This window comes from Suricata suricatta, chromosome 4 (genome assembly GCF_006229205.1).
Source record: "Suricata suricatta isolate VVHF042 chromosome 4, meerkat_22Aug2017_6uvM2_HiC, whole genome shotgun sequence".
Taxonomy (NCBI): Eukaryota; Metazoa; Chordata; class Mammalia; order Carnivora; family Herpestidae; genus Suricata; species Suricata suricatta.
The window spans coordinates 134,956,227-134,982,371 of record NC_043703.1 but is presented as its reverse complement, the minus strand read 5'-3'; the positions used below and the strand labels follow the sequence as shown (position 1 = coordinate 134,982,371).

Here is a 26,145-nt window from a genome sequence, read left to right as displayed (position 1 = left end):
AATCCTAGGATCTACATTTTTATCATGGCATTTTGCCATCTTACAAGTCTATTTATTAAAAGTTAAGAAATTTAAATTTTCACCTCATCGGCAAACAAACCACTTTAACAATCTGATTTGCCTGTTTACTCGCTAGCAGAATAGAGTAAAAGAAAAACTTGAAAGTTTCCAAAATGAATTAGCACTCCATAAATTTTTATCGATACCAGTCTTTATAAAAGCAGATCTTTTCTAGGTAACTTCTCAATTTAATTCCTCAATTGGTTTCGCCAAGTAAAGCCCTAATATTTGAAGTCAAGCTGCTTTCTGAAAAATAAACACATATAGAAATTTACTATTAATACGATCTTGAAGATCACGACTGCTAAAATTTAAGACCACCACTTCCTCCATAAGAATAAAGTAATTGTACAATACATAGCACAAACTTGCATAATCCAGCTTTGTTCAACATTGCAGCACAGTGAATCTGAAACACTCTAGGAATTTCTGATCTTCAAATTAAGTGCCAAAGACATAAATTTGAAGAGTGTCTTATTTCTCAGATCCAAACTACTAACTCATTTCTCTATACACCTCAACACATCATGTTCATTCACAGTGATCAATTCATCTTTAAGTTAGGAGCATTTGTAGAAACACAGCTTTTCCTAAATACTCTTTCCTCTTTAAATCTAATAGATTATTAAAGCACTCATGGAAATCTAATTATCAAAAGCTAAATAATGTAAATCCTTGAAGACTGACTTTGCACTTGACAAACCCCCAACTGAGTTGAAAAGATGGCCCATCATGGTACCTAATCTGCATTTGCTGTTATTTAACAGTTTGACCACAAAGGTATTTCTTCCCTGGCTAGACTGGAGGACAGCTGAATTACCGTATTTCTGGCTGATGACGCACTAGACATTAAACTTCTGTCCAGGGAATGCCTATCCTAATAAAATTTTATTATGTACAGATTCCCATAGTTGCAATAGTTTCAAAATAGTACCAAAAATTACACGAAGAAAAAGGTTTAAAAATAGGAAAAATAAGCCTGAATTAGATCTTGCAGTGCAGTATTGCTTCTGCTGTTAAAAGCAATTCACACTCTAAGAAACAAAACAGGAGTCAATAAACAAAAATTAGAATTTATAACTCAATCTGCATTTATTGGTTCCTGCCTGGGCAATTTAAAAGCTGCATTATATTAATCACTAAATTACAACTTCAGGTATAGAAAGGTTCAACTTTTATACTAAGAGAACTCAAGAATAGTAGTGAACTGACTTTCCCAAAGGCACTCCTGACTCTCCCCTCTCCCCAAACCCTGCCAAGGACTTTGTCACTGCCAGATACCATTCACTTTGGGTATATTAATTATATATTATTTTCTTCCCAACATGCAAAATAATCTGTTGCCTTAAATTTAATGTTTTTCAAAAAAAATCTTTTTTCTTAAAAGAATTTAGGTACCTTCCAAGACACTTAAGACAGTTCACGCTACTGCACAAAAATCTTGAGACTTTTGGCAAAAGAAAATACACTGATCCACCTAAAATATCAGTTACGATATTCCTGTTTCCAAACTTCCACAGTGGAACTGGCTTTGAACTGAAACTTTAAAAAGACATGCTTTTATTCACAAGCCCAAGTTACATTTTGAATATTCCAAATACCTAGGTATAAAACTCAAGTCATATATATCTAGCTATACGGAAACATTTATCTACAGGAAGAAAAAGTTCCTTTTTTCTAATATGTTGAAACCTATGTCACAGTTTCATATTGGGAAACTCTAACACTGAGAACTACTGACCGGAATTTTTTTAATATAAAAACTCAAATAGCTAGGGGCACTGAGTAGCTCAGTCGGTTGTGCATCAGATTCCAGATTTCAGCTCAGATCGTGATCTCCGGGGTTCGTTTGGGATTCTCTGTCTCCCTCTCTCTGCCCCTCCCCCGAACTCGTACTCAGGATCTCAAAATAATCATTTCTTAAAAAGTCAAATAGCTAAAAATAAAAAGCTTATAACTGGCCTCTTATAAAGAGTGAAAACCATTTTAATAGAATATATGTGTACAATTTCTTAAATTTCAGGAAAAGTTTCCTTTAAAAAAAAAAAACACAATTAAAATGTGTCAGATGTTTAGAAGACATCTAAACCACGAAGACATATTAAGTGCACCCAAAAAGGGCAAAGACTTTTGCTTTGTTTGTTTCTTTAAAGTCTCCATGCAACTAAAGCGCAGTACTTGCTGTGGATAAGACGATTTTCACATTCCTTCTGCCTCCAGCTAACCTTTCTGATAAGAACAACAAGAATCTAGGAAGGAGTGTTTAATTCAACTCCGAGTTCAGTTCTTCTTTCGTGGGGCAAATTTGGAACAAACTGCCCATGAAGAACGGTGGTGATTTTAAGGTTTGCTTTACTTGAAAATAGGGATGGTGTTCACACCTACTAACACTTGGGTCTTTGTTTTTTTGTTGTTTTTTTACCGAAAAGCTAAGATCTGTACTGAGCGATCATCATAAAACTGGGTAGCAAAGCATGCACACCATGCCTGCTAAGAGTAAAGATTTCGAAATTAAACCTTCAGGCTTACTAGGGTGTGAGCTCCAGGGCGTAATTTGCCATTCAGTGAGGGCTCTCTCTAACGGGCTCAGGACTCAGGTGGAAAGAGACCCCGGCGGAACCGACGCAACAACCATCCTGCGACCGTGACCAGCGCGCAGATGCGGTGGCCACTGGGGCAGGAGGGAGCGGGTCGTCCCGACGCCGGCCAGCAGCCGGAGGAGTGGAACTAACAAAGAGCTAATCGCGCACCGAAGCCCCCCGCGAGCGGAAGCAACGCCGCCCCGCCGCCCCCGCCTGGCTACCCTCCCCAAGTTCAGGGCCGGCAGACGACTCGCACGCGGGGCCTGCAGCCAGGCCGGAGCCGGGTTCGCGGTCGGGATGCGGGAAACAGGTAGGGCAAAGAATAAAAGCCCCAAAGAGAAGAACCGGCGCTTCCCGACGCGGTCACCGCAGCACCAGAGGGCAACGAGGCGCGCGGAAGGCCCGGGGCCGAGTCCCCGCCGCCCGGCCCTGCTTCCCAGGGAGCCGCCAGGCACAGCGGACAGGGCGCCGCGCTTTGTTACCGGCTGTGAGAAGCTCCGGCCGCCGCCGCTGCCGCCATCGCCCCCGCCCCGGGGCGTCGCTTCCCGGCGGTTCTCGCCTTCCTCGGCCGAGTAGTCGATCTCCCCCTCCTCGGTCTTAAGGCGCTTGGCCTGGCTCTCGTACTCACGGTCCTCCTCGTACGTCTCCCTGGGAGAGGATGAGGAGGAGGACATGGCGGCGGCCGGAGGGACCGGCGGGCAAGCGGGTGGGGGTGGCGGCGGGTCGCGGGCCTCGGACGCCGCTGGCCGGTCCCCGCCACTGGCCGCGTCTCTTCAGCGAAGGTCTGCGCTGCCGGGCCGTCCGCGGGGGCCAGGCGCCCAGAGGCCGGCGCGGGTGCAGAGATCGGGTGGGATGAGGGGGGCGCCCCGGGAGGAGCCTCCGGAGCGGCCGCTCCCCTTTATTACGGAGCCAACATTCAGCCGCTCCCTCCTCCTCCTCCTCCTCCGTCTCCGCTCCCAGCCCGGGGGAGCGAATCTAAGGATGGGGACGCGACTGTGGCTTCCGGTCTTCCCTCCTCCCCTAATCCGCTCCCCGCCGCCCAGGCCGAGCCTCCGCCCCCGCTTTAGCTGCCGCCGCGCAGGATCAAATCCAGCCGCAGCCCGCGGGAAGCGCCCCTGAGCCCGGGTCCCGCTTCCTATTGGCAGGGGGAAAAGTCGACCAGGCTTCCAATTGGCTGCAAGGGCTGTTCGTCTAGAGCCGCCCACGGCTCGGCCTCGCCCCCCTCCCTGCGCTGTGTGAACTTGCCGGTGGCCTGCCAGTCCCGAGCGCGCAACGTCCGCAGAGCGCTGCCCGGGAGCCGTTGCTGCCCGGCGGCGGTTAGCGCTGTTGGGCTCCCCGGCAGCGGGGCGCGGAGTGAACCCGGGCTGGCGACGAGGCGTGCAGCGAAGCCAGGGCTGCGGGTGTTAACCGCCCTCCCGCTAATTTAAATGCTTTTATTACTTCTCTTCAAAAGAGGATGAGGAAAACCTCTAAAATCCCTGCAGATAGACCTCGCACAGCCCTTAAAACTACCGAGGCTGAGGGGAGAAAATGGTTTGGAACCATCAAAGTAGCCTTCTAGGGAGAAGCCGTATGTTGTGTGCAAAATCTCATAAAAGTCGGTGCACCCTCTCTCCGTCCCTAACGAGATATTCGAGAACAGCAGCCAACATTTTTATTTAGCAAGGTGCCAGTCTGAAGACGCTCCACATGGGCGAATGTCAGTTTGATTGCGGAGCACTCATTTGTCATCTAGACCCTTCTTTCCTGAAAGTTACAAGGGACTGGTCTGCGTACGTTCCTGTTCCAATTAAACGTGTTAAATCTCCCATAGAATGTGGCCTTCATTCCTTCGGGATGATCTGCTTATTATCATTTATTTTTGAAAGATACAAAAGCCTATCAAAACTCTTCAGGCCACGGCTCACTTCCTCTGTGGAGCCCAGAAGACTCTTCCAAGCTTCTGGTTGCTGTTTTCTCTTTTTGCAGCAAGGCCCTTTTATACCTACCTCTTAGGGTGTTCTAGAAACACTGGAAGACGACGTTGCTCTTTTCATCTTTGCAAATCCAGTTCCTGTGCAGACCCCTGGCACAAGTTAGGCACTCAACAGTGCTGAATGAGTGATCCTTAGGAAATAAAGGTCCGGTATCTTTCAGAAGAGAAACTGGCAAATCTAGCCCAACCTACCTGCCCTCTGTGACTTACCCTTGGAGGATTGCCTAAGATCAGGAGTCACTTGAGTGTTTCCATTGTCCTTATCCCTCAGATGATCTAAGTGTGGCTCTTCCTTTCCTGTGTGGATTGTTTCCTCCTCCAGCCTAGTTCTCTCTCCAAAGTTACTTCCTCCAAAGGAGCCATTTTTATTTATTGCTGGCAATCTTAACATAGATACTATTTTATATTTTATAATTTACACTGCCTTTCATTTTGGAAAACAATTGCAAGTTTTTCTAAGCACCGTACAGCTTAGATTTGTGTGCAGTTGCAAGTGTCCACTGACAAAATAGAACGACAAAATGTAGAAATGTATTTTTTAAATTAAGGTAGAATGGAAGTGGACAGAAGAAATATCAAAGGGGGGAGCTGCAGTGCTAGCTACAGAGCAGGAAATATTATAGGCAGAGCCCTGTGAAGAATGAGAAGAGCCAGAAGGAAGGCCTTTTACAGACTTCCCAAATATTTCATAGTAATGGTGAAAATATTTTAAATTCTCAACACCTACCTCCAACCTGTAGATTATACCAAGTTAAAATGCAAGTCTCATACCAATCCGTAAGGAAACCCAGCCTTACCGAACTTTGCTGCCATACTGTTTGCTAACAGAAGATAGGAATCACTATGTACAAGCATGAAACTTACTTCTTTTGATGAATGCTCCCATCAAACTGTTAAGTGGGGGGGGAAAAAAAAACTAAGGAAGTAAAAACGTAGAAAGCATGTTTAATGAACAGATCAGTACGTTGACCATGTTATCCGTGAACTTGCTGTTGATGAATTGTTCAGACAGTGACAATAAGTTCTTTGATAAGGAAAGTGCTAGCTAGCTCATCATTCTACCATGAGAAGAGCTAAAGAAGGAGGGTATAAATAATACTCTGCATGATTTAACTTAGATGAAGTAAAGAAATTACATGCTATCCAGTAGCCAGAAATGCCTAAGAAACCCAGAAACAGCTCCTAAATGCCATGACCATCTGGAATTTCTGTTGCACAACATAGAGCTTCAGGCCTTTGGCTGTCTAAATGTTTGATTGGATATGCTGCTATTGATTAGGGTAAGAAGCAGCCTTGAACTACCTTTGCCACAACTCAAGAGTGGATTCAGGGGCTGTACTAGAGTGAACGACAGGCCCAGAGCAGTCCTGGGAAAACTGATAGTCAATATAATCTAACCCCGAATTGCCTTTTGTTTTAAATCTGAATGCTGACTATGTAATTTATAAGATACTGTACTGGGTGATAAAGGGACCAGAAAATTATATGAGATGGTCTCTGCCTTCTCAAAGCCTGCCATCAAGTCGAGGAAACCAGGCACATATAATATACATGCAGTAACGATTAACAGCCATTTACAATGTGCCAGGCACTGTGCGAACCTCTGTAAGGGCCATGCCAACAAATTCTGACAGAAGTCCTTTAACCAGCATTATTACTGCTATGCCCATTGTATGATTAAAGAAACAATGTAGGGAGAGTTAAGGGACCTGCCCTAGAGATAAAGTAAACCTCTCTAGAGAGCCTGAATTAGAACCCAAGCAATCTGATTCCAACCAGTATACTTCATCAAGAAGAATGCTTTAATTATTATATATATATTTTACTGCCTTCAGAACACAGATCTTATAGTCCCTTATCATGATACTAATTTATTTGCTGATTTCTACCAGGGCTTATGCAGCTGTAAGTCTAGGAAGGGATGAACAGATTATAGTTTTCACTGTTTTCATTGGTACAAGGATATTCAATTCGCCTCCATAAGAAATTACAAATGTAATATGCTGTTTTAGTATTTTTTTAATGTTTATTTATTTTGAGAGAGTGTATGTGTGTATGAGATAGGGAGGGACAGAGAGAGAGAGAGAAAAAAGAGAATCCTAAGCAGGCTCCACGCTGTCAGTGCAGAGCCCAACACAGGGCTTGAACTCTTGAACCATGAGATCATGACATGAGCTAGAACCAAAAGTCAGACACTTAAGTGACTGAGCCACTGAGGCTCCCCAATTTAGTGTTTATTTTTATATTTAATTTCTATAAAAATGGCTCAAAAATCATGAGAAAAGTATCACTTTTCTCATGGATACATCATTTGAACTAGAGATGCAAATTGTGAACTTTTCATACCCAAACTCAATTTTCAATATTGTTATTTCTTTTTTTATTTTTTAAAGTTTATTTATTTATTTTGAGAGAGACAGAGCATTGAGCAGGGAGAGACAGAGACAGAGGGAGAATCCCAAGCTGGCTCTGCACTGTCAGCAGAGCCCAATGCGGGTTTCAAACTCCTGATACTGTGAGATCATGACCTGAGCCGAAACCCAGTCAGCTGTTTAACCAACTGAGCCACCCAGGTGCCCCAATATTGCTACCATTTCATTAAATATACCAAACTTTGTATAACTTAAGACCTGTTTAACATGAACAGAGTCCATTCAGAGACAAATCAATTAGTTCCTATGAAACTTTGTTGAATCTGGAGTATATTTGTGATGATAGCACTTCCGTGTTTGAAAGAGATCCCCAAGAAAGGGCACTGTGGTGCTGTTACCCAAGCTGGCCCCTTTAATTTGATCCACATTTGGTTTGTTAGGGTGAAAAGAAGCCACAGTTCCAAGAGGATGCACCCTGCAGGAAGTGCCCCGAACACTATTAGCTCACTGTGTAGTCAAGTGTAACCACAGTGGTGTTCTTTTTCAGCTGCTATCATCCTGCACATCTCCTTTGGGGCTAGAGCTACAGCCATATTTGGCTTCTTTAAAAAAAATTTTTTTTGTGATAAGTCAGCAAAAATAAAATAGATTAACCTTATAGTTCATATATCAAATTATGATAAGGTAAAGTTCAAGTTCTTATTACAGCCACTTAGTCTTTTCTTTTTAAGTAGTTTATTGTCAAATTAGTTTCCATATAACACCCAGTGCTCTTCCCCACAAGTGCCTTCCTCCATCACCACCACCTCTTCCCCCCACCCCTTCAACCCTTTGTTCGTTTTCAGTATTCAACAGTCTCTCAAGTTTTGCGTCCCTCTCTCTCCCCAACTCTCTATCCCTCATCCCCTCCCCCTGGTCCTCCTTTAGGTTTCTCCTGTTTTCCTGTTAGACCTCTGAGTACAAATATATGGTATCTGTCCTTCTCTGCCTGACTTATTTCTACAGCCACTTAGTCTTAAAAATAATACTTAAACTATTTCCACTTCTAACTCCTGTGAATTGAGAGTGCTTTAGACATCTTTTTTTTTTACTTTTTTTTTTTGAGAGACAGCACAAGCAGGGGAGGCTCAGAGAGAGAAGGAGACACAGAATCCGAAGCAGGCTCCAGGCTCTGAGCTAGCTGTCAGCACAGAGCCGGATGCAGGGCTCAAACCCACGAATGTGAGATCTGACTGTAGCCAAAGTTGGAGGCTTAACCGACTGAGCCACTCAGGCACCCCTAGACCTGTTTTTTGATCTTTGCTGTCTTCAGCTTTTTTGGCCTGGCAATGTCTTTGCATTCTGAATATGTTAGGGGACATTTGAATCCAATAGAATGGATTTTTAAAAGAATTTTATAATTGTTTCCCTTGATGCTATGTACTTCCCCAACCACTATGGCACTTTCCCTACCACAACACCTAAGACCAGAAAATTAGTAGACCACCTTTGTTTTCAGACAGAAGCAAAGTGTTTTGCCCATGCATCCTAACCACAAGTCAGCTACTGAGTTTGGCTAGACCTGTGCCATCCAATACAGTGGCCACTAGTCACTCATGGCTACTTACATTTAAATTAGTTAAAATTAAATAAAATGTAAAATTCAATTTCTGAGTCGCACTAGCCACATTTTAAGTGACCAATACCCACACAACTGGCTGCTGTTATGGACATGCTGGACTGTAGCATAGAGAATGACTGTCTCGTTCATTTTTGCGTCTTCATCACCTACAGCACTGTACAGAGAAGGCACTGAGTAGACGTTTGTTGGTCTGAACTGAGCTTCTGTTTCTCATACCTCAAGAGAGGACATAAAACAAAGCACGGAAGCTTTGCAAGGTATGTCTGTGTGCATGTCTCAAAGATTGACCTATAATTTGATTTGCTCCTCACCCATATTTGAAATGAGTTCATTTAAGAAATATAATTCCACGGGCACCTGGGTGGCTCCATTGGTTGAGTGTCTGACTTCAGCTCAGGTCATGATCTCATGATTTGTGAGTTCAAGCCCTGTGTCCGGCTCTGTGCTGACAGCTCAGAGCCTGAAACCTGCTTCAGATCCTGTTCTCCCTCACTCTCTGCCCCTCCCCCACTCATTCTCTCCCTCTCTCTCCCTCCCTCTCAAAAATAAAATAATAATAATAGTAATAATATAATTACATTTTTCCACCAACGAAGCTCATTTAGTACACTGGATGTACCAAGATGTGCATGATTTAAATTCGTAAATCAACTAATTGTATTAAATGAGGCACATCCAAGGAAAGATTTCCTAGTGTGAATATTCTTCAAAAGTGAAAACTCCTTTCACAAAGTAGTCACTCCCTGATTTATCTAAGAATGCCATTATATGAACACCAGAATTTGCACTGAAATGAGGACTAGGTAAGCAAAAATAGTTTCCTGTAAAGGTGCTATCCTAAGCATCCAATGTTAAAAGTTTATAGGATAAATTTACTATTATTACTACTTATTAATAAAATAACCAGCACTACATAGCCCTTTAGTATGTACAAAGCAGTTTCACATGTCCTGCCTTGATTTTCATAGAAACTTTATGAGGTGGACAGGGCAAGTCCCTACTATCTCCATTTGGCAAAGTTCAGAAGAGTTAATCTTTTGTCTCTAAATTGTCATCTTTCCAGTATAGCCGTGAGGACATATGAAGTATTGTTTGTGGTGATTAGATGGGAATTGGAACTTTTAAATTTTCTGCCCTATTTGGATGAAACTACTTTCTTAGGAATATAAATTTTAATTATATATGATATATATGTAAACACCTGTTCAGAGAAAGCCCTCCATAAATACTTGCTAAGTAAATCAGTAAATACATGCATGGTCCTGAAAACAGAGCAGACAATATCAGTCAAAGTTTCGTTGCAGAGAGCAGACTCCATTCCAGTTAGCTGAAGCCGGAAGTCTTAAAATATGTTCAGAATAATTGAGAGTATTAATGGAATGATTCTCCAAACCACACCTCAGAACAGGGATACGGAAAGAGCTGTGCTCTCACTGGGAACTGACCCCTTCAGAACTGCACCAACACAGCCACTGTCTGGCAGTCACCAGGATCAACAAGCGGCCACTTGCACCCACAGCCACCCCCAGAATCATACGATAGAAACTGTAACCTGAGTCACAGTTGTTAGCATCCTGAACCCACTAAATGGATGCCCTGCCCTATGCTTCCCAATATTCACAAAGCTAACGACTGAACACTAGATCCATACAGAAGAGCAAATGCCTCCACAAGCATGGCGTCAGAGAGGCAGCCTTCCAGGGCTTCCATAGAAGCATCTGCTAACTGTCAGAAACCTAAGTACCTCCAGGATAATAGCTGCAAGAGAGTCTGGAAGATGTAATTTTTGCTTATCAGCCTCTGCAGCATAGGAAGCATACTCGAAGTGGACCTGCCAGGTGCAAGCCTCCTTACCTTCCACACTCAACCTAAAGAAATTGATCTGTTTTTTAGATTGGTGCTTTCACACTTGAATGCACGTATACATCACCTGGGAACCTTAGGAAAATGCAGGGTCTGATTCAGTACATGGGGATAGAGCCTGAGAGTTTGCATTTCTCTCAAGCTTCCAGGTGCTGCTGCTGCTGCTGAGGTGAAGGCCACGTTTTGCATCGCGGCATTTTGGAGAAGTTATTGTTGCAACAAGTTTAGAGAACTAAAGATAGTTATTATTTTTTAATGTTTATTTACTTTTGAGATAGAGACAGAGTGCTAGTGGGGGAGGAGCAAAGAGAGAAGGAGACACAGAATCCGAAGCAGAGTCTAGTCTCTGAGCTGTCCCACACAAAGCCGGATGCAGGACTCGAACTCACTGACCCCGAGATCATGACCCTAGCTGAAGTCGGATGCTTAATTGACGGAGCCACCCAGGTGCCCCTAGAACAAAAGATAGTTATAATCAACTTATATATCACCAAGTCAGCTCTTATAATGAAGATTTACAGTGAGAAAAGATAGTATTAATATATCATGTTATCTCAAGCAAAGTCTTTAAGATCGCTTCAGCTCTTCTACCAATGACATCCAAATGACCATAGGAAGGGAGAGGAGAGAAAGTCAATCTGCTTGGTCATTTAAAAAAAATTTTTTTTAATGTTTTATTTTTGAGAGAGACACAGAGTGTGAGCAGGGGAGGGTCAGAGAGAGAGACACACACAGAATTAGAAACAGGCTCCCTGCTCTGAGCAGAGCAGAGCCCGACATGGGGCTCAGACCCACAAGCCACGAGATCATGACCTGAGCTGAAGTCGGTCACTTAACAGACTGAGCCACCCAGGCGCCCCTGCTTGGTTATTTCTATAGTGCAATGCTTTTTTTGCAGAAAAGAAGTGGAAATTTATAAAAACAATATTTGGAACTGATTCTTCCCGAATACCAATGTATACATCTGCAATTTAGAATTGAATATGTGTGTGTGTGTATGTGTGTGTGTATGTATATCTGTGTGTGTGTGTGTAGATATATATGTCCTGCAAATAGTAAGACAAACTCTAGTCCTTTTAAACTAGGTGAAGCAATAGTTTTAGTTAGTCAAATTGAGTTCTTTTCACAGGCAGCAACATTTCAACCACTCCTTAAATCCCTTCTCTGTCCCCAACCTCCCAGCCTTACCAACCAGCTAGAAGTGGAGCACTGAGAGCATAGTTGTTGGGTCAGAAAAGAAGGGAGAGAATTTTGTAGCCATAGCCTTACACAGAAAGCAAGCCTGCATGACCCACGGTGTGGGGTCCTGAACGGTTAGGGCGCCATGGCTGTATTGTGTCCCCAGGGAAGGAGGGTGAAGAGCTGAGATCACCAAAGCTAAATTTCACCCAGTTCACAACCTCAGAAGATTAAGTCTGCCCAGCATCGTTGTGGGAAAGAAAGATTGCCAGTGACCTCCAGATTACCACGCTCCAGCCTTAGAGATTCAAATATAAGACAGAGAAGAATGGGTTAAAGAAGATAAATGATCTAGAAATGAAATGGGTGGAAGCTTCGGGCCTGTATTGATTGCTGTTTACTACATTCCTGGTAGTTTGAAGGGACCTAGTTATGACATGCTAGACATCCCCACAATTCAATTCTGAGACAGATTCAGTGATTCATAATCCAGTTGACATCATGGCCACTTTGTGAAGAATCGATTCTTACTTTTAGATGTCCACAGCTACAACATCAATTCTCTTCTGCATTTTCAGCTCGGCTCACAGCTACCTGACTAAAGATTGCCTTCCCAGCCCCCCCTTGCAGCCAGACATGGCCGTGTGACAAACTTCGTGCCAGTCGAATGTGAGCAGGTAGGACGGTGGAACTTCCATGTCATTTGCTTAAAAAGACATCGTTTGTCCTCCATGTTCTCTCTTTCCCTTCCCCCATGCTGGACTGCAGATGTGGCACTGAATTCGCTCTCACCATGCACAACACTCTAAAACTTGGCAGAGCAGCAAGACTGAAGGGACCAGGTCCCTGGATGATTTTTATGGAGCAAAGCCACTCCGTGGCCTGAACCTTCCAGGCTGTTACATGAGAAAGACAAACTTCTATTTTGCTTTTATGCCTTATTTTGGGAACTCTTGGTAATGACGGTTTCTAACCTATACCTAACATACCTATGCTAGCCCCTCCAGGAAGGGATACAGGATTGCTGGAAACCACAGCTTAAAAGAATACATATTCTTTCCTACTTTTCAATTTTGTGCCATGTACACATATTTCCTAGTTATTAAAAATTCATCAACTGGAGCACCTGGGTGGCTCAGTTGGTTGAGTGCCTGACTTCGGCTCAGGTCATGGTCTTGGCAGTTTGTACGTTGGGAGCCCCACATCAGGTTCATCACTGTTGGCGTGGAACCCCCTTCAGATCCTCTGTCCCCCTCTCTCTGCCCCTCCCTGGCTTGCACTTTCTCTCTCTCTCTCTCTCTCTCTCTCAAAACTAAACATTAAAAAATATGATTTTAATACATCAATTCATTATTTTGTTAGTGCCTTTGTATCCCTGTTAAACAAAAACTAGTATTAGCTTGCTAGAGAGTGTTTTTCCGTCCTGGCTGAGAGAAAGACGCATGCTGTTTGTCCCCAGACCTTCAATATCTTGGCTTCTGCCACCAACATTAGCAGATATTCCGAGTGGATTGTGGTAGCATGAGCAGCAATCTGAATCCTTAAGTGTCATGATGAATAAGAACCAAACGCCATGTGAGTACTAATGGTTTTATGGGAACACAACACTTTCTACGCCATCATCTGCCCCGATAAAGTCAGCCACACTCAGCTAGTAACTTCAGGTGACTATCTTACCCCCTCTCTGTCTAACCAATGTTGATAGTGTACTTAACTTTGTAGTGTACACCATCCTGACCCCACAGTAGGCACTGAGGATATGAAGATGACCCTGGCATAGCCCTCTCTGGTCTGTGTCAGCACATCTATCTGAATGAAGGCTAAAACCTGATCCCCAGCCCGTCTATGTGAGATTAAACAATCGTGGCAAACAAAAATGAGGGTGAAGAGATACCTCTCTGCTCCTCAAATACCATCACATATTCAAAAAGCTAAGGCTGGGAGATATCGTCCTCTCTCAGCACCGTTACTTTCCATTTAGAAATTATAGCATTAGGAACTGGTTAAGGGCAAATTTTAATTTGCTTTGAGAAACTAATAATAACGTATTTTGCCAAAGTTAATATTTACAAGGTCCCTCTACCGAGTTTAAGAGTTGTTAAAACGGTAATACCCTTTTTAAGGTAATTTTACTCATGAGAAGTTAATTCAAACTAATACAGAAGCCATATGTATGAAAATGTTCATAATATTATGATATCTAAGAGTGGGGAAATCATGACATAAATTGTGATTGTCAGCTAGATGAAATAACTGATAATTATAAAAATCTTGTAAAAATAAAAAGGGATTCAATAGGGGCATCTGGGTGGCTCAGTCGGTTGGGCGACAATCAAAAATGTCTTCACACATTCCCAACTGTCTGCGGGACAATCTCCCCTAGTTGAGAATCTTTAGTAGATGAGCTATGTGAATCGTGGATATTCTGCGATCGCAGTTACATAAAATATACCTACATATGGACAAAGGCAGAAGGAACTTTAGAAAAATTAAAAAGATGAGGTGCCTGGGTGGCTCAGTTGGTTAAGCGACGACTTTGGCTCAGGTCATGGTCTCGCGGGTTGTGAGTTCAAGCCCCATGTCAGGGTCTGTGCTGACAGAGATTGGAGACTACTTCAGTTTCCATGTCTCTCCCTCTTTCTGCCCCTCCCCGACTCACATGCACTCTCACTCTCAAAAAATAAACGTTAAAAAATTAGAAAAAGAAAAATTAAAAAGACATCTTTAATAGGGTGATGAAGTTACTGAAGCTCTTAAACATCCTCTTTAATATTTTGGCAATAAAAATATTAAGAGGGTTAAAATAAAATAGAGTACTGTTATGATTCACAAACTCTTCTAAAGAGTTTTGATCTTTAAAGATTATTATACATTTCATTATTAGAGATAATTTTATTTTTTTGTTTGTTATTTTTGAAAGTTATTATTTTAAATTCAGTTAGTGAACATAGAGGGTTATATTAGTTTCAGGTGTACAATATAGTCATTTGACACTTCCATACAGCACTCTGTGCTCATCGCAAGTGCCCTCCTTAGTCCCCATCACCTGTCTTACCCATCCTCTCATCCCTTCCCCTCTGGTGACCGTCACTTTGTTTATAGCTCTATAGTTTTAAAAAAGTCTGTTCTTCTTTTCCTCTTTGCTCATTTGTTTATTAAATTCCACATATGAGTGAAATCATATGGTATTCGTCTTTGACTGACTTATTTCATTACCATTATACTTTCTAGCTCCATCCATGTCTTCACAAATGGCGAGAGGTAATTTTCACCTTCCCACTCTAGTTGTATCATCAAAAGAAACTTTACTTAGATGATTGCAAAATCATTCTTAAGGAAGCCAAACCAACATGTGATTCAGATGGGAAAGGACACAATGACCCATTAATACTGGAAATGATTCTTATTCTGCAGAATGTTTCTAGCCCACACTTAGAATTTGCCACTGATTTCAAAAGAAATTTTGTACAAGAAAAAAAATGAAATCAGAATTCTTTCATCATGGAGCCCTATGATTTGAGTAAGAACTTAATGTTATGTTTGGCTTCAACAGGAAAGTCACTAAAAATATTTGGATAATGCCCAATGTTATAAAAAAATGTATTAGGGACTACAGCATCTAACATGTGCAAAATACTTCACAGCACTTGTCTTATATAATGGATGTGAACACAAGAAATAGAACCTCAGTTATGCACATGTGCTGAGTAATAGGGCAAGTGTATAATATAGGACAAAGTGTAGGCTACTCTAACACTGAAGGATTCAGAAAGAAAAAAGCCATTGTCAACATTTATATAGCCACTCTGTTCCTTGCTCCAGTAGTACAGATCATTAAAATGATTTTTGCAAGTCTCAAAGACATCATTCTGAGAAGTAATCTGTCTGAGAGGCAGGTGATCCGGTGAACCTACTAAGGTTTGGCAGATGTGGGCACGTGGGCAGTTGACACCTTCTCCTGTTCTGGATGTAAATTTGAATCTGTAAACAAATACAAGGATACTTGACACCTATTTTCGTGAGTTATATTGAGAGTCTTGGAGAATTTGGAAGCTGAGGAAGAAAGGAAAAGAGAAGATTTCCAGCAAGAATCTGGAAGAGCAGAGTGGAAGGCAGGGCTTCTCACCTCTCCACCTCTACTCCCGCTCTACCCCTTCTGTTCCTATGGACTCATTAGGCCCTCGTGAAAAGAAGTGTTAGAATCGGAAGCTGATGGGGTGCTTGGGTGGCTCAGTCAGTTAAGTGTCCAACTCTTGATTTCAACTCAGATCATGATCTCACACTTCGTGGGTTCCAGCCCTGTGCTGGGCTCTGTGCTGACAGTGCAGAGCTGCTGCTTTGGGAATTCTCGCTCTCCTCTCTGCCCTTCCCCCACCCACTCTGTCTTTCTCAAAATAAATAAATAAACTTTAAAAAGAAGAAGAAACCAGAATTTCTCATGATACTTTGTTGGATTGGGCACATACAGCGCTGTTTTGAGACCCAGGTAAGAAAGGACAGAGTGGGTAGAAGGCATTGTCTTAATTTCTGAGTGGATGGACCAAGTCACACCTACCAAGTGCCTGTAGGTTGGAGCATCGGAAAAGCAGAATTTACATGGCAGGTCCTAGCAACAGGGTGGGCGTCTCCCTCAGACAGATTTTGGACAAGAGACATCCACCAGGAGACGGGACCACCACAGGAACGTGAGCACATTTGTTCCCAAGCACATGTAAGAAGCTCATTCACAGCTCCCAAATTAATTAGCAAAGATTTTCTTAGGGGAAGTTATTGAAATCTTTTAGGTAGGCATGTATTGTTAATGTGACTTCTTTGGTTTCCATGGGCTGAATAGGCATAAGAACATTCCAACTGTAGCTGGTTTATATATAAAAAATACCCCACTCATTCCCAACTTTATATTCCATAGGTATTCTTTGCTTTATAAAATTGTATTTCAGAAGTGTTGACTATAAATAAAATGTAAACAATGCTTTCTCATAGGTAGCTATTTTTTGGTATAACTTACATACAAGGTAATCATTAAATTCTTTTATAGTGGAGGAAAAATTTCAATAAATTGAAGTGAAATGTGAGGCTGGGCATTAACAAGCCAATAGGGGCACGTCCTCTCCTTAAATTATTCCTCTGCTATTAGCCTCTGCCACAGTCTCCATGTTCACAACTACTAGATTTTTTTAATTTTTAATGTTTTTATTTATTTTTGAGAGAGAGAGAGACAGAGTGCAAGTGGGTGAGGGGCAGAGACAGGGAGACACAGAATCTGAAACAGACTCCAGCCTCTGGGCCATCAGCAGAGAGGCCAACACAGGGCTCCAACTCACAAACCACAAGATCATGACCTAAACAGAGGTCAGACACTTAACTGACTGAGCCGCCCAGCCACCCTCCATGAGTTTTTCTTTTCGACCAAAACTGTCCGTTCAGCCATCTGAACCTCCCAACTTTTATGAGCCAATAAATTCTGTTCCTTAAGCCTACTTAGGTAGGGTTTCTTTCACTAACAAGTGATTCAAGCTCCTGCCACAGTGTGCTGAACCATTAAACCTTCTCAGGGGCTTTCCTTCCTACAGCCAGTTCTTAGGATATTTGCTATCCCAGTTTCTGAGATTCAAAGTCAGGTCAACTGGGAAAATGAAGGTAAACATGTTAGCGTGACCACACACCTGTGCCTTCTCCCAAACACCAGTAAAATAACAGTGAAAGAATACAGTAAAGAGGTATCAGCCCTTAACAAGAAAAAAATCGGAGAGGAAACAGAAACGAAGACGATTCAACAATTCACTAAAAGATGAAAAGTGAATGGAGAAGTAATAACTAACCTGATGGAACAGAGGAAGTTGAAATCCAAGCATCTCAGAGGGGGATTTCCAATGAATAATGGGCTAGAAACTGAGAGTCTCTGTGCTTGGACCACAAAAGGTAGAAGTGTAGGTGTGACTCCAAAAGTAACAGGATTGGTGAGCTCTGTGTGGAAAATGGTTGGACCTCTAGTCCCAGGTCCCATTCTCAATGCTAAGGAGCCAGAAAAATAACACCCCACAGGAGAATGGAGGTTTATCTTCTGGGGAAATTAACCCAAGAGGCTCTGGACTTGGAGACCAAGCCACATGCAGGGTGAGGACAAGTCATCGAGTTGAACACTGGAATATTATATAAGAAGCTAATACTGACCTATTAGCTTAGGTCACACATATCCCTCTCCCCTGCTCATACCCACTCAATTAGAGATTCTCTTCTGGAGAAACTAGACAGTCCCAGAGGGAAGACCTCCAGACACTGACATTAGAGAGTCCCCAAATAGTAAGGCTGGTTCTGGACCCAGAGACCCTACAGCGAGGCCCTTCAGGCAATAAACCTTGCCAATGCACATGGAGCTCCCAAAGAGCTTTTTCATGAGTCAGTTTTAAAGATTAGTGGCAAGGGGTGCCTGGGTGGCTCAGTCAGTTAAGCATCCGGCTTCGGCTCAGGTCAGATCTCACGGTTCGTGGGTTCGAGCCCCGCGTCGGGCTCTGTGCTGACAGCTAGCTCAGAGCCTAGAGCCTGTTTCGGATTCTGTGTCTCCCTCTCTCTCTGACCCTCCCCTGCTCCAGCTGTCTCTCTCTGTCTCTCAAAAATAAAATAAAAAGCAATTAAAAAAAATTTAAAAAAAAAAAGATTAGTGGCCAGCCAATGAAGCCAGACATTTGAGGAAAACCTATAATATGAAAGAAGTATCCCCAAGCACACAGAAAATGGAAGTCAGAGAGTCCTTGACCCTGGAAAGAGTAAACTCTAGTTACAATTACTGCTTCTGAGGATGTTTGATCAGCAGAGTGAGCGCTACTGTGCCCAAAGTCCCCTATCACTAGGATCACATCCAGTTGCAAGTGACAAAACAAGGCCACAACTAACTGCAATAAACAGCAACCTATAGTTCTCATATCATAAGAAGTTCAAAGTATTCAGCAATAGCCTGCTAGAACTGAAGCTCCAAGTTCAAAGGTCTTTGCTTTGAATAACACCTGGAATATAGTAGAGCTCAATAAATATTAGTGAAATGAATCAATCTCTTCCTCTTTTCTCCTTGGTCACCTACTTCACCTCCCACCTCTTTCTGAAAAAAAAATTTTAATGTTTATTTATGTATTTAAAAAAATCTTTTTACATTTATTTATCTTTTTGAGAGACAGAGAGAGACAGAGTGTGAACAGGGGAGGGACAGAGAGAGAGGGAGACACAGAATTCGAAGCAGGCTCCAGGCTCTGAGCTAGCAGTCAGCACAGAGCCTGATGCAGGGCTTGAACCCAAGAACCATGAGATCATGACCTGAGCCGAAGTTGGACACTCAACCGACTAAGCCACCCAGGGGCCCCTAATGTTTATTTTTGAGAGAGAGAGAGAGAGAGAGAGAGAGAGATAGCGTGTGAGCAGAGACAGAGACACAGAATCCAAAGCAGGTTCCTCTGAGCTGTCAGCACAGAGCCCAACGTGGGGCTCAAACTCACGGACTGCGAGATTATGACCTGAGCCGGAGTCAGATGCTCAAGTGACTGAGCCGCCCAGGCACCCCTCACCTCCCACGATTTGAAGAAAACTGCAACATCTCAGGCATGTGAGGGACTTTTTTGCAAAAGTGTAATTGTATTCTCATTCCCATTCTATATTACAATATTTTCACATTGTCCAGCCAGCAAAGGGTATTATCAATCCTCGGCAACTATCTGAATGACTAGAATTTAAAAAATTATGCTCCCCAAAATATAATGAAGAAAAAGAAATTGCACAGCCTTTCCTTCTGCCACTACTGCCGTTTGTTTATGAATAGATCCTCAGTGACCACCACCACCAGCAAACCGCTCCTGGGTTCTTTAGGTGCAAGTTTTCAGGAAAAGGAGGTGGAGTAGAAGACCAGTTAAGACATGGTCTAAAGCGGGCATTTTAAAATTTTTTAAAAACATTTAGTTATTTTTGAGAGAGAGAGTGCATGAGTGGGGCAGGGGCAGAGAGAGAGAGGGAGACAGAATCTAAAGCAGGCTCCAGGCCCCCAGCTAGCAGCGCAGAGCCCAATACAGAGCTGTAACTCACAAACTGTGAGATCATGACCTCAGCCGAAGTCAGACGCTTAACTCAGCCACCCAGGTACCCCTGAAGCAGGGCATTTTTAAACAGCAATTTGATGTAGCCAGGTCCAAATGGCCTGTAAAATGTAAAATCACTATCTTTAAAATGCACCAGGTAATGGATGCAGCAGACATTCTTGACCTTAGGCTACCCTCTCTCAGTATCCTATTATTAAGACACTATTTCCAGGGATGCCTGGATGACTCAGTTGATCAAGCATCTGACTTCAGCTCAGGTCATGATCTCATGGTTCATGGATTCAAGCCCCACATCAGGCTCTTTGGTGACAGCTCAGAGTCTGGAACCTGCTTTGGATTCTGTGTCTCCCTCTCTCTCTGTCCCTCCCCTACTCACACTCTGTCTCTCTCTCTCAAAAATAAAGAAACAATTTAAAAATCTTAATTAAAAAAGATACTATTTCCAATTTAATGATGATTTTTGGAACTTATAATAGTGGATTCTGTTGTGTGTGTGTGTGTGTGTGTGTGTGTGTGTGTGTATACACTCAGCCTACTATATAGCAGATCGAGATCAAAGATAACATAATCGTGATGTCTACAGGAAGTAGAAATATCTCTCCTCTAGTCTAGAACAGTATTTCTCACCATTAAAAAAAAAATCTTTCTCCTCTTTCAGTAAATACAAGAATCTCAACTCCTAGAGAAATTATTTCCTACTGCCCAAGGAGACTTTCTTAAGCTTTACTTTCTCTAATTACAATGTGAAACATGCTTAACTAGCCAATGCTAAGTGTCTCAGTCTTAGCTTTGGGGCAGTCTCTTGGACAGTTCAGTCACTGGGGTAGATGTTCAGTGGCCTCCTGAGGATGGCGGCTCAGTGATGGGGGACTGCCAGGTAGTGCTGGAGAGAGCCCTCAGATCGAGGCAATATCTAGGATCTTTGCTGGTCTCTGCTGGGAAGGGCTGGCGTGATCTTGTCCCCACATGATGAAGTCTGAGAGCCAATGTTCCTTCCTCTCTGGCCACATGAGCTATGAGGCTGCCATCACTGATGAAGTGGCTGACTTTGTCCATTTGTTTTTAGTCACAAAAATCTCAATGCGTGTGGCTCTTTGTCCTATCGCCCGTGTGCTGCATCATGTTTGACACCTGCAACTCGGTGCCTGGGTGACTGTCAGCTAAGTGTCCGACTCTTCATTTTGGCTCAGGTCATGGTCTCACAGATTCGTAAGCCCCGTGTTGGGCTCTGCTCTGACAGCTCAGAGCCTTCTTGAGATTCTCTTTCTCCCCTCCCCTGCTCATGTTCTCTCTAAATAAATAAATAAACTTTAAAAACCCCACAAGTGTCTATTTCCAACTCACATCATGTCCTCAGACCCCTAACTGCATTTCCTAGGGTGCCCCTTCTGGAACTGTGTGTCACTCTGGCTATGCCCTCATGAATCCTCTTGAATCTCCGGCTACTATGGAAGAGAAGAGTGTCTCAGAGATCTCCTAGTGGTTTTCTCTGGTCTCTAGCTAGTGAAGATGAGAGCCTGTGGTGGCCGCGTGTGGACAGGGACTCCAGAGAGTTACACTGAGTTGATTCATGGTGGTGTCCCCACACCCACCCCTTCGGCTCCCTCCTCACGCATCATTGTCACTGGCCAAGTGAGAGAGAAGCTGAACTTTGCTTTCCCCTCCTGGTCTCCGTCTCCAGTGGCTGCACCTCCATCTTGATTGGCCCCATTCACTTTTCAACAAATATTTACTACTGTCCTTTATGTACAAGGTACACACTGTATTTCAGGGAGTGCAATCATGAACAAAAACCATAATCCTCATTTGTTCTCTGAGATAATCTACACCAGGAGAGGAGAGGTGTATACACATTATGGTTTTTTATGTTTAATCATTTTGAGAGAGCAGGGAAGGAGCAGAGAAAGAGGGAGAGAGAATTCAAGCCTGTGCTTGAATTCAGGAGAATGAAGAGCTTGATGTGGGGCTTGAACTCACAAACTGTGAGATCATAACCTGAGCCAAACTCAAATGCTTAACTGACTGAGCCACCCTGGCGCCCACCACTTATTATTTTCATTGTTACTACCTTATGTCAAAAAGAGTTTTTAAAGGCAGATGAATCAAACCTCTTGCATGGTCCTATCCCTTGAATACTTTGTAAGCATCTCTTATAGCTCACATATCTTGCAGTTGGATTGGATTAGCAACTTGTAATTTAAAGAGATATACTAGTCAGCACTAAAAGATATATAGACTAAACATGGAAAAATAAAAATAGTTAATTTGTTAAGGTGATGGAATTATGGGTGACTTTCCCTCAATAATTTTTATTTATATTGCCATTACATAATAATGTTTATGAACTTTTTATGTTTTAAGGAAAAAAAGGCTAAAAATTGCCGTCATCTGCCACCTAGCTCCAGAGACTGATCCCCAAGTTTGCCTCATTAAACCTCTGAATTAATCTCCTGAGGACCTGAAAACTCTGCAGGGTCACACAGAACACTTCATGGTCACACTTACATATTTTTGAACCATTTGAGGATATTTTATTTAATACAGTTTTAAAATTATAAGTGTCAAACCTTTGAAAAGTGATGTGCTCAGAATACAAAATCATACAAAAATCAGTTGCATTTCTATGCACCAACAATGAAATATCTGAAAAAGAAATATAGAAACAGTCCCACTTGCAATAGCATCAAAAACAATGAAATACTTAGGAATAAATTTAACCAAGGAGGTGAAAACTATATGAACTCATGAACCGTGAGAACATAACCTGAGCCAAAGTTGAACGCTTAACCAGCTAGGTGCCCACAAATTATGATTTTTTAATGTTACTACCTTGTATCAAAACGGTACATTGAAACTATAAGATTTTGTCCAAGGAAATTGAAAAGACACATGTTAAGTGGTAAGATGTCCTGGACTAATGGATTGGAAGAACTATCATTATTATTATGGTCACTGTTTAAAACCATCTATATAGATTCAGTGCAATCCCCATCAAAATTCCAATGGCATTTGGCATTTGGCACAGAAAAAAAATCCTAAAATTTGTATGGAACCACTACAGATCTCAAATAGCCAAAGTAATCCCGAAAAAGAAGAACAAAGCTGTAGGCATCATGCCTGCCTCATTTCAAACTATATTAGAAAGCTACGGTAATCAAATGGTATAGTTCTGGCATAAAAATAGACATATAAACTAATGGAACAGAATCAAGAGCCCAGAAAAAAAACCATGTATCAGTGGCCAACTAATATTTGACAAGGGAACCCAGGATGCTCTCACTGGGGAGAGGACGGTCTCTTCAATAGATGGCATTGGGAAAATTGGATAACCAATCATGAAAAAGAATGAAATTGGATCCCTTACACACTCACAAAAATTAACTTGAAATGGATTGGAGACTTAAAGGTAAGGCCTGAAACTATAAAACTTTTAGAATTAAAATATGGCATTGGGGGAGACATGCCTGGGTGACTCTGTTAAGCCTCCAACTTCAGCTCAGGTCATGATCTTGTTGTTCACGGGTTCGAGCCCCATGTTGGGTTCTGTGCTGACAGCTCAGAGCCTGGAGCCTGCTTCAGATTCTGTGTCTCCTCTCTCTGCCCCTTCCTGCGCTCGCTCTCTCTCTCTCTCTCTCTCTCTCTCTCTCAAAAATAAATTTTTAAAAAATATAGGGGAAAAATTCCTTGCCATTTTTCTTGGCAACGATTTTTTGGATATGAAATCAAGAGCACAAGCAATGAAAGTAAAACTAAATCACTGGGACTATATCAAACTAAAAAGCTTCTGCACAGTCAACAAAATGAAAAAGCAATCTATGGAATGGCAGTAGATATTTGCAAACCATTTATCTAATGAGGGAGTAAAACCCAAAACATAAAGAACTCCTACAACTCAATGGCAATAACAATAATAATCAATTTCAACATGTGTAGAAGACTCGAGTAGACTTTTTAAAAAAATGTTTGTTTATTTTTGAGAGAAAGTGAGAGAGAGCGCAAGTGGGAGAGGGGCAGAGAGAGAAAGGAAGACAGAGGATCCAAAGCCAAATCCACTCTGACAGTAGAGAGCCCGATTCATGACCTGAGCCAAAGTCAGATGCTCAATCGACTGAGCCACCCAGGTGCCCCTGCACAGACATTGTCCAAAGAACACCCACAAATGACCTGCAGGGACGTGAAATGATGCGCATCACTAATCAAGGAATGCAAATCAAAATCATACTGAGATATGTATCGCTTCACATCAGTTAGAAAGGCAATTTTTTTCTTTTTTGAATTTTTTAAATTTAATTTTAGTTAACATACAGTACAATATTGGTTTCAGGAGGAGAATTCAGTGGTTCATCGCTTACATACAATGCCCAGTACTCATCACAAGTGCCACCTTAGTACCGGTCACCCATCTCTCCCATCTCCCACCCACTCCCCCTCCATCAACCCACAGTTTGTTCTCTATCATTAAGAGTCTCTTGTGGTTTCTCTCTCTCTTCTCCCCCTCCCTTCCCATATGTTCATCTGTTTTCTTTCTTAAATTCCACATATGAGTGAAATCATGTGGTATTTGTTCTTTCTCTGATTGACTTATCTCGCTTAGCATAATACACTCTCGCTCCATCCATGTCATTGCAAACGGCAAGATTTCATTCTTTCTGGTGGCTGAGTAGAAAGGCTATTTTCAAAAAGATGAGAGATAAGTGCTAGTGAGGGTGTGGTGAAAAGGAGGGAACCTTTGTGCGCTGTTGGTAGGAATGCGAATTGGTACAGCCAGTGTGGAAAAATATTTGGAGGTTCCTCAAAAAATCAGAACTACGGGGGCTCTTGGGTGGCTCAGTCATTTAAGCGTCCAACTTCAGCTCAGGTCATGGTCTTGCGGTTCTTGAGTTCGAGCCCCACATTGGGCTTTCTGCAGACAGCTTAGAGCCTGGAGTCTGCTTTGGATTCTGTCTCCCTCTCTTTGCCCTTCCCCTGCTCTGTCCTCTCCCCCACTCCCGTCTTTCTCTCTCTCTCAAGAAGAAATAAACAGTAAAAACAGTTTTTTTAACTAGAACTAACATATGATCAAGCAACCCCATTTCTGGATATACATCTGAAGGAAATAAAATCACTGTCTCGAAAACACATCTGTACCTCCAGGTTCACTGCCTCATTACTCATAATATCCAAGGCATGGAAACAACATCTGTGCACAGTTGAACTGATGAAGAACACACACAGGATATTATTCAGTCATGAAAAAGAAAATCCTGCCATTTACCACAACGTGGATGGACCTTGAGGGTATCATGCTATGTGAAGTAAATCAAACAGAGAAAGACAAATATATATGATGTCCCCGATACGTGGAATCTAAAGAAACCTAACTGCTAGAGAGAGAGTAGAGCAGTGATTGCCAGGCGCTGGGAAGGGGAGAAAGGGAGATACTGATCAGAGGGTACAAACTTCCAAGGATAAGATGAATGAGTTCTGAGGATCTAACGTACCGCGTGGTGACTCTAGTTAACAACACTGTTTTATACACTTGGAAGTTACTAAGAGAGTAGATGTTACGTGCTCTTGCCAAAAAACCAAAAAGGTAACTTTGTGAGGTGATGACAGAGATATTGACTAACCCCACTGTGGTAATCACTTCACAATACGTTCATGTAGCAAATCATCGTCACATTGCACACTCTAAAAATGATGTGCTTCTGGAACTCTTTTCTCAAGACTCATTTTGCTGTGTGTGTGTGTGTGTGTGTGTGTGTGTGTGTGTTTTGACTTTGGTAGTTAACCATCCCACACGGACACACTGCCTGCCAGTTAACTAGATGGAAAGTTTCCTTAGGGCAACGGCTGTCAGCAGCAACACAATCTGCTCATTTACCAATGATCATGACCCTGATTGCCAGTGTTTAACAATTAATAGTCTAAACCAAGAGTCGATAAATGGGAATTGGGCTGTACTAAAACCAGGCAACAAGGGGCCCCTGGGTGGCTCAGTGGGCTAAGCTTCCGAATCTTGATTTCAGCTCAGGTCATGATATCTCTCCCTCCCCCCGCCCCCGCCCCTTCCCCCAGTTCATGCTCTCTCTCTCTCTAAAATATAAACATTGTTTTAAATAAAAATAAGTAAATAAAACCAGGAAACAAGCTTCTGAAACTTTGGCAGCCATCAAGCCACTCCCCTAACAAGTCCCTCACGACTTTGACAGATTTCCATTTCCCCAAAAAGGCAAGGGGCCAGCAGCAGTCTCTTGTGCATCCTCCCCCACTGTTCTCAGCGCTCACTCGGGTCTCTCTGTGACCTGAGTGTACGTGCTGCCAAAGCCAGCACTCCAAGACCTCAGACTTTCAGGGAAGTGCTTACTTAGGTGGTAGAGATCTCGGTTGCTGAGCGGGACAAGACCAGGGGTGGATCTGAATCCGTTACGGT

The 26,145-nt window shown here is 42.6% G+C and overlaps 1 protein-coding gene and 1 long non-coding RNA gene across 4 annotated transcripts in view; one reads left to right on the top strand and one right to left on the bottom strand.

Annotated features, from left to right (window-relative positions):
• HNRNPLL (heterogeneous nuclear ribonucleoprotein L like) overlaps nucleotides 1-3,611 on the bottom strand; it is a 32,566-nt gene extending 28,955 nt beyond the window's left edge. For 2 of the 3 annotated variants that reach the window (XM_029937912.1, XM_029937913.1), the window contains exon 1: nucleotides 3,125-3,605. In XM_029937912.1, coding sequence (XP_029793772.1) covers nucleotides 3,125-3,316 — 192 coding nt within the window. In that variant the 5' untranslated portion in view covers nucleotides 3,317-3,605. Of the gene's footprint in view, nucleotides 1-3,124 lie in introns of all 3 variants that reach the window. The other variant, XR_003907980.1, reaches the window with a different exon arrangement.
• LOC115290141 overlaps nucleotides 2,638-26,145 on the top strand; it is a 40,001-nt gene continuing 16,493 nt past the window's right edge. The window contains exons 1-3 of the long non-coding RNA XR_003907982.1: nucleotides 2,638-2,952; nucleotides 8,763-8,867; nucleotides 12,231-12,329. This is a non-coding gene — a long non-coding RNA (uncharacterized LOC115290141). The remainder of the gene's footprint in view (nucleotides 2,953-8,762; nucleotides 8,868-12,230; nucleotides 12,330-26,145) is intronic.